Source organism: Mus pahari, chromosome X (genome assembly GCF_900095145.1).
Source record: "Mus pahari chromosome X, PAHARI_EIJ_v1.1, whole genome shotgun sequence".
NCBI lineage: Eukaryota > Metazoa > Chordata > Mammalia > Rodentia > Muridae > Mus > Mus pahari.
Window position 1 is genome coordinate 67,621,996 of NC_034613.1, and position 9,399 is coordinate 67,631,394.

At 33.4% G+C, this 9,399-nt stretch overlaps 1 protein-coding gene across 1 annotated transcript in view; it reads right to left on the bottom strand.

Moving 5' to 3' along the window:
- Window positions 1-9,399, bottom strand: part of Cfap47 (cilia and flagella associated protein 47) — a 210,187-nt gene that overhangs the window by 67,538 nt on the left and 133,250 nt on the right. The window contains exons 44-46 of the mRNA XM_021188546.2: window positions 7,297-7,520; window positions 3,822-3,996; window positions 3,231-3,272 (exon numbers count right to left, since the gene is read on the bottom strand). Of these exons, the coding sequence (XP_021044205.2) occupies window positions 3,231-3,272; window positions 3,822-3,996; window positions 7,297-7,520 (441 nt within the window). The remainder of the gene's footprint in view (window positions 1-3,230; window positions 3,273-3,821; window positions 3,997-7,296; window positions 7,521-9,399) is intronic.

Consider the following 9,399-nt stretch of genomic DNA (forward strand, 5'->3'; position numbering starts at 1 on the left):
TCTCAAAAAAACCATATATATATATATATATATATATATATATATATATATATAGAGAGAGAGAGAGAGAGAGAGAGAGAGAATTGTGAATTGTATGCCATACTGATTCTTCTAGCATACAAAAAGATACTTTGTGTAATATCTAAAATAAATCTCATAATAAACTTTATGAGGCTTGGGGTGATCTACTTAAAATTTGATGTTCCTATTGACATGCATAATGTTCATATGGAGAAATAAAATGAGAAAATTTCAGGATTTCTAAAATAACAAATCCATTATAGAGCATAACTTGATAAACTAATTTACTTAGTTTTCCATGATATAACAGTGTATCAAACATGGGAGTGTAGAAATAATATATACAGTAACTTACTATCTTCTATTTAATTTCATATCTCTATACGAACCCTAAACACAAGCTCTTCATTTGAAAAAGAGGTACTGAATGTAAAACAATATTCCTATACTAATTTATATCCATGTATCTGTTAAAATATTTTATTGAAAAATATACCTATGAAAAATATATTGACAGAGAACAGCTGTCTTGTTTATTAACCATACTTCAAATGGTTCATGGTTTTGGAACATGTCATGGAAATTTGTTACCAAAAGTCCAAGTCACACATGCCAATTGCATATTTGCCCTTTACAGTTCATCTGTTATATTCTTACGGATAGAAGATCATCTGTCTTCTAAATATTAGAGTAAGTAAAATGACAGATTCATTGTGTTATAAGATCTTCTCATTACTGAATTTCCTCATTTAATAAACAGAATGAAAAGTGACTATATATTCCATGTATAAAGACAATTCTACTGATAAATATAAATTAATATTATATATTTAAGAAAAATTATTTTTCTGAAGGGATTGGTTACAATTAAGTTGATTATTTAATACCAAACATACTGTAATAATAAATAAAATAACCTTAATATCATTGGTATATAGCAACTATAAAGTGACTATTCGAATGCCAGTTTTCTGAATGATATCTTACTAGGACAAAAATTTCTGATCATCCATTTGTTTCTTTGAGTTTTCTCTTTTGTTTCTAAACATTGGAGAGATATATTCTTCCTAAGTACTTATTTCTACAGATCCTTCCTTTTGTATCACAATGCAGTCAGGCTTAAATATACAGTGAACTTAACATAGAGATTTGGGGCCAATTTTCTGCACCGAACTAACATTTGCTGGTTAAATGTAAGGAGATTTATTTTCTCATATTAACTGATACATTTCTAAAAATCTATGGGAATATATATATACATTTTATGAATTCTATTTGCCGGTAAATTGATAAATCCTATTCACAATCAAGAACATGTCCAACAATTTAATTAATTCCATCTTTTCCTCCATTTTCACCACCACCACCTTGACTAGCATGAACAGATACTTCTGTAGGAGTCTATACTTTTCCTGATCAGATCATATGGGGTATATTTTCTCCTAGAGTTAGAGTTATTTTCATTGCAGATTTTTTTTTTCAACAGGGATGTAAGAATAGTGTTAAGAGATTGTCAGGCATTATCCAAATCAAGTCTGTTCTCCTTCAAAAGAATTCCTACACATTCCTTCAACAGAAAAATAATTTTGGATTTCTATGATGAGCAAGAAATTAGGAGGTGGCACACATTCACATTCTGTACTCTCATGGGTACACAGAAAGAAATTCCTGAGGGAAAAGGAGATTAGGCAACTGGATTATAGCTTCTTTACACTTAAATTATGTTTTAATTGGCCTTGAACCTGCAAAGGGCAAGAAATGTGTTTTTTGTTTTGTTTCATTTTGTTTTTAATCTGGTCACATCAGCTCGGTAAATAGAGAAAATTCCTCAAAGGATTTATACTAATAGTTTGTTATCTTTTCACTGTTGTTTAGACATAAGTTTATTTTCTATGTTTCTTATGTATCATTTCATACAAAATTAAGAATAGACCAATCAAGAAGTGCTACATTGGTACTATTTTAACTAGAGAGCTTCTTTTCATACATAATTGCTTAAGAACACAAAATTTCCCAAAGAAATAGCTGAAATAAGATTGCACTTTCTAATTAAATCCTCCATGGGGAAGGAAGGCATGGAATTTCTGATAGCAAATCAATTTTGTATTTTTAACTCTGATTTCTCATAACATAAATTTTATCTCATTGTCATATATTAAAAATCAACTCATTTATTTTGATTACTGTAAGACTGATCTACTAAGTGCACAAATAATTTGAATGAACTGTTACCAAGCTAATGAACAATATCTACATGATAACTGAAACTAGGTGAAAGGTTACAAATTTTACGTTTAAACACCTGCTTAAATCGATTATGATAAACTGCAGAGTCTATATACACCAATAAAGATAAGAGGACAAAATAATAAACTTTTTAAAAGTTCAAAAGATAAAGTTTTAGCTCTATTCTGTTGCATAAAATCATAAAGGTGAAATTGAGTTACTTATCAAAGTGAAAATGTTTTGAAATTGTAAGAAAAAATTTTGCATGAGTGACAACTCAGTAGAAGACTACTTATTTCTTAAACGCTCATGTGCTCATGCCAATATCCCATAAAAAGAAACACAAAAAATGAACTGCATTTGAATATATGAGCACACATGTAAATAATTCCAAGACATAGAACATCATATACCAAATCAGCCTGGCTGGACAAGGAGAGACTGACTCACAAAATGTAGAAAAAAAAGAAAGAAACATAGTACATGCAGTAATTTTTTACTAGTTAACTTTGCCAGTTTAGTCCAGTACTTGAGTATGAAATGAAAAATTTTGTTTTACCTGTACCCATATATAGGGGGATAGTTTGAGAAAGACCTATGACTTACTGTGGTTTCCTAAATGGGAAGTATATTTACCATCAAGTGGATGAATTGGGAAAAGCAAAGGGAAGTGGAAATAAATCAGGCTGACTCAATGAGGTCAGTCCGACCATTACAAAGGACCCAGAATTTCAAATTGAAAGGGAACTGGACTACCAAGACCAAGGATAGAGGGCATGATGAGCATACAACTATGTATGTGGAAGGAAGAGAAATTCTAACAAGAAAAGCAAGATTTTTAGACAGGCAGTAGAAATTCATTCATTCTTTTATTGATTAATTTTTACCAGAATGTGTACTCAGAAAATTTGCCTTCAAATTTTCCATATGCTCTGCTATTATTTATAGCCTTATTTGAGTTCTAATTCTTAAATTCTTGTTACCTGCTTGGATGCTTGGCAGTGGTCTCTGGAAAGGCCGTTCTCCTAAGAAAGTAAATTGAATAGAAAATTCTTTAATTTATAATTAGATTTTCAGGTTTAGAAATATTTTGCAGTTAGTACAAAACAAAAGGAGACCCACAAGTGAACCTGCACTAAAATAATATTTACCTAAAATGTAACACAGCATATATAAAACTAAAGTTATGATACATTTAAAAATAATACTAGATAAGGAATGAGAATCTTAGTATTGCCTATCAAGTTGACAGGAACTAAAATAAAAAATGAAAATATATTTCAACAAAAGACATTTAGTCACATGTTTAATAACTTATTAGTAAAATATTAAAAAGATATAATACATATGTATCAATATTCATTTTAACCTAATCTATATATTTGTAACCACAATTATAAAATATGCATGCTCCAGGAAACAAATAGTAAATACATTATATAAATAAATGATAAATAATATTGTTACATAGGAGATATATTACCCATGAATAAAAACTGTTCACTTCTAATATATTCCTGCACTTAAATATCTGTTATACTGTTAGATATTCCAATCAAAATATGCTTGATTACCTGATACATTTTGAGGTTTGATTTGAAGAGATTGCATATGGAAATCTGGAGGTTCTGGAATCTGAGGAATGTAAATTTTCCTGGGTATATTGAAATGTGCAGGAAGGCTCAGTTCTGTTGTATATACAATGGATTTAGGCTTCTTCAATTTTGACATATTAAAGAGCAAAAGGCACTGTAAGTAAACATTGAAATTATATTGTAATTTTCAGAACTTTTATCTCAAAAATATAAGGTAACATTATATGCTAAGTTAAACATTTTGGGGAAAAACACACAAGCATAAACAAACTTATTTCTTTAGAGGTTTTATCATAAAACTGGGTAAAAGGCAAACTCATGCATACAAGTTACCACTGATGCCATCTTTAACAGTGGCTCTTGTCACCCATTCTAATGCTTACAGTGACTAAAAACTTCTGTTGCAAGGAAAACATTCCATTAATGAGCAACCCTGAAATACAGGTTTGCTTCTTGAGTAGAAACCTGTACTTTTACCTCTTTACATCAGATACTAACCTCATTTGCAGAACCTACCAAGCCACTATCTTAATTAATGGTGAATTTATTTCTTCTTTCTCCCTTCCTTCCTTCCTTTTATCCATCCATCCATCCTTCCTTCCTTTCTCTCTCTTTCTTTCTTTCTTTCTTTCTTTCTTTCTTTCTTTCTTTCTTTCTTTCTTTCTTTTTTATTTTTTAGTATATAAACACAACTAGGTTTCAGAGGTTTTGGATGTCCAGATCAAATCACTTCACATCTATATTTTTAATTTTTTAAATTCAAATGATCATTACTCTTTAAAATGTGGGTTATAACACATTCTTATTGACATCCTCCTCTAGACACAATTCTGCCCTTATGAAAATTGGACAGTGGAGATCAACCTAGATTTCACAGTATAAGTGAAGCAGGATGCAAGAGACAATATTTACTTCAGAATACATATCATGTGTTAGATATCAAGATAGAAAAAAGTTAAAACTTTTAGATGTTTAAGAACTTAAAATCTGAAAGAAAACTTAAGTAAACAAATGTCATTCTCACATGAAACATGACTGTAAATGCAAACATAGTTACAAAAGTCAATTGGCACATAAAGGAAGAAAACTTGTCATAGACAAATTCCCTTAATCAATTATAATACATTATTTTAACAATCAGTACCGAAAAGAGTAAAGAAAATGAGAAAAACGGATATCCTTGTGATAGGCTGGTAGTTTGAAATGATTACTCACTTAAAATTAATTATGATAGCTACATTTAAAGCTCCTCAAATTCACTATGCAGTAAAAGTATGAGTTTTAGTTAAGAGAATCATAAACTTTTTGAAAATATTTGGATTAATTTAATGAGGAGATTGTCAAATGATTAGAGTTTGCTACTTTAAAGCTTATTAGAACTTTAAAATAAAGTCATCTTTAAAATCTAATTTATTTCTGAGATCTTTATGATAGCCTTTATTTATTTATTCTAGGGCCTGAAATTTAATACATTTATAGAATGTCAATGTCAACTATTTAATCTCTCTCTCTCTCTCTCTCTCTCTCTCTCTCTCTCTCTCTCTCTCTCNCNCNCNCNCNCNCACACACACACACACACACACACNCATACATACAGACACATGTGTGCACACATGTGTGTATATGTGTGTGTGTATGTGTGTGTTGTGTGTATGTGTATCTTTAACAAGGCTGAAGAAAGCAACCAATTACATGTACAGAAATTGAAAAGGGAGAGACTCACTAGCATTTAACTGATAACTCTTGAAATAAATAAGGAAAGGCTTCTATGAAATCAAGAAAAAGGCAGTGGAGGAAATTCAAAAGCCATAGGAACATACATATGTCTAGGATACTGGAAAAGGAAAAACAAAAAGAACTGTTCTGAGGAGTTCTGTGAGTAAATAGACTCTAATGGAGGAGCTGAGATTATAGGATAAGATAGTACTGATCTAGAAGGCCATTATTAGAGCATCATCAGGAAATTGGCTTTTATCTGTCAGAAGCTATGATGTTCACAGTGTGTTTATCTTTAAAAAATACATTTTGGCTATCATAAATAAGGCTGTTATGAACATATTGGAGCATGTGTGCTTATTACATGTTGGAGCATCTTCTGGGTATATACCCAGGGGTGGTATTGCTTGATCCTCAGATAGTACTATGTCCAATTTTCTGAGGAAGCACCAAACTGATTTCCAGAGTGGTTGTATAGCCAGAAGCTGAAAAGAACCCAGATGTCCCTTAACAGAGGAATGGATACAGAAAATGTAGCACATTTACACCATGGAGTACTACGCAGCTATTAAAAACAATGAATTTATGAAATTCTTAGGCAAATGGAAGGATCTGGAGGATATCATCATGAGTAAGGCAATCCAATCACAAAAGAACACACATGGTATCACTCACTGATAAGTGGATTATTAGCCCAAAAGCTCAGAATACTCAAGATACAATTCACAAACCACATAAAACTCAAGAAGAAGGAAGACCAAAATGTGAATTCTTTGATCCTTCTTAGAAGGTGGAACGAAATACCCATGGAAGGAGTTAAAGAGACAATGTTTGGAGCAGAGACTGAAGAAATGAACATCCAGAGACTGCACCACCTGGGGATCCATCCCATATACAACCAGCAAACCCAGACACTATTGTGGATGCCAACAAGTGTTTGCTGACAGGAGCCTGATATATCTGTCTCCTGAGAGGCTGTGCCAGTGCCTGACAAATACAGAAGTGGATACTCACAGCCATCCATTGTACTGAGCACAGGGTCCCCAATGAAGTAGCTAGAGAAAGTACCCAAGTAGCTGAAGGGATTTGCAGTCCCATAGGAGGAACAATATGAACAAACCAGTTAATCCAGGGCTCCCTGGGACTAAACCACCAATCAAAGATACACATGGTGGGACTTATGGCTCCAGCTGCATATGTAGCAGAGGATGCCCTAGTTGTCCATCAATGGGAGGAGAGGCCCTTGGTGCTGTGAAGGTTCTATGCCCCAGTATAGGGGAATGCCAGGGCCAGGAAGGAGTGGATGGGTTGTTAAGCAGGTGGAGGGGGAGGGGATGGGGAGTTTTCAGAAGGGAAAACAGGAAAGGGGATTACATTTGAAATGTGAATAAAGAAAATATCTAATAAAAGAAAAAGAATGCTCTGAAAGAAATACATTTTGTTTACTTACTGAAAACAGATTATACATTAATTTAAGCCATAATAAGAGTCTATGCTAATGCATTACTACTGATAATAGTAATCATAACAGCAATCTCAAGCATGCACAAACAGAACATTCATTATTTAACAGGTAACTTACAAATTTATCTCAATTTTCATAAATTACCATTATCACTATATTAAAATATAAAAATAGCAGCTTGTGGAAGTCTAAGTAAACATCCTATAATTACACAGCTGGGGATGGTTATTTTTTTCCAAAAGAAAATGAATGGCATCATTTCTCTTTTCCTACCTCAATCTTGGTTAGTCCTAGGATGGCAACGGCTGCACGAATGGTACTGCTCTCCAGAGTACCAGAGATAGCCCTTCGTTCATATTCAAGAGTTGACATCTGTTGCTGTGCTGCAAAAGCCAAAGCTTTTTCCTTTGCTTCATTAGTCAGTGGTACTTTAAGGTCCATATCAAGGATTTGATGGGGTTTACAATTCAAATAAAGAATTGGATCCTCCTTATCTTCTGGGGAAAGTAAAAATATTCATGAACGTAATGAACATTTATTTCCTTGGCACTGCTATCAAGCATGAATTGTGAGGTTAGAAACATAAAAATGCAGTTAGTTATGATGTTCAGTAAACAGAGGAAAAAAATCAATGGGTAATACATTTCTATTAATTGGAAATAATGGAATCAAGAATAAGAAATCAAAAATAAAATATTCTGTATTGGCATTCTCTAAGAGAAGCTTTACTCTAACAGTGCTTTATTAAAAATATCAAGATGCTGGGGCTGGTGAGATGGCTCAGCAGGTAAGAGCACCCAACTGCTCTTCCGAAGGTCCTGAGTTCAAATCCCAGAACCACATGGTGGCTCACAACCATCCTTAAAGAGATCTGACTCCCTATTCTGGACTGTCCGAAGAAAGCTATAGTGTACTTAGATATAATAAATAAATAAATCTCTAAAAAGAAAAAAAAAGAAAAACAACAACAAAAAACCTTTAAAAAAATATCAAGATGCTCAAAAACTTAGTATACTGTGATCCTGAAAAAGCAGTAATAGCAATTCTAGTAAGAACAAGTTAGGACAGATTCTCACATGCAAAAATACACTAATCCTGTTATCCAGTGAGGTCACTTTCTTCTACTGTGAATGATATGTGGAATGTACTTATCCCTTTCACAGGAGAACAAACCCCACCAGTTATAGGATCATGCCAGTATATATTCAGGTAAAAAATTGATCTCAAGATAAAACAAACAAACAACAAAAAAAACCAACAACAATGAAAAAAATTAAACAACTGTCAGGGACTGGTGGCACATGCCTTTAATCTCAACACTTGGGAGGTAGAGGCAGGTGTATTTCTGAGTTCGAGGTCAACCTGGTCTACAGAGTAAGTTCCAGGACAGTCAGGGCTACTCAGAGAAACCCTGTCGCAAAAAAAAAAAAAAAAAAAAAAAAAAAAAAAAAAAACCTAAACCAAACCAAACCAAAAAAAAAACAAAACAAAAAATACAACCAACAATCAAACCCTATAGCTCTATCTTACATAAGAAAATCCTCTATTCCATGAGGAAGAGATTTCTTTTTAAAGTATTATTATCATGAACTAACAAATATAATTTCTCCACCAACTTAATAAAATAAAATATTCAATCTTGTATTTGCTGGCAAGCTCCATGATTTTTCAAAATCAGTGCCCATTCATTTCTCTCAGTTCCTTTTCTTTCCAATCAAAACTTATGGCTGAAAGTTGATATTCAGTCTTAGTTTTTATTTCCACACTACTGGAATGAGTTACCATATATATAAGGATAAGGTAGAAGAAATGGAAATAAACATAAAAATGGTGCCTTTTTTTAAACTTATTTTATTAGATATTTTCTTCATTTACATTTCAAACGCTATCCCAAATGTCCCCTATACCCTCCTCCCACCCTGCTTCCCTGCCCACCCACTCCCACTTCTTGGCCCTGGCATTCCCCTGTATGGGGCATATAAAAGTTTGCAAGACCAAGGGGCATCTCTTCCCAATGATGGCTGACTAGGCCATCTTCTGCTACATACGCAGCTAGAGACAGGAGCTCTGGGGGTACTGATTAGTTCATATTGTTGTTCCACCTATAGGGTTGAAGGCCCCTTCAGCTCCTTAGGTACTTTCTCTAGCTCCTACATTGGGGACCCTGTGTTCTATCTTATATGACTGTGGGCATCCACTTCTATATTTGCCAAGCATTGGCATAGCCTCACAGAGATAGCTATATCAGTGTCCTTTCAGCAAGGTCTTGCTGGCATATGCAATAGTGTCTGTGTTTGGTGGCTGATGATGGGATGAACCCCCCGGGTGAGGCAGTCTCTGGATAGTCCATCCTTTCGTCTTAGCTCCAAACTTTGT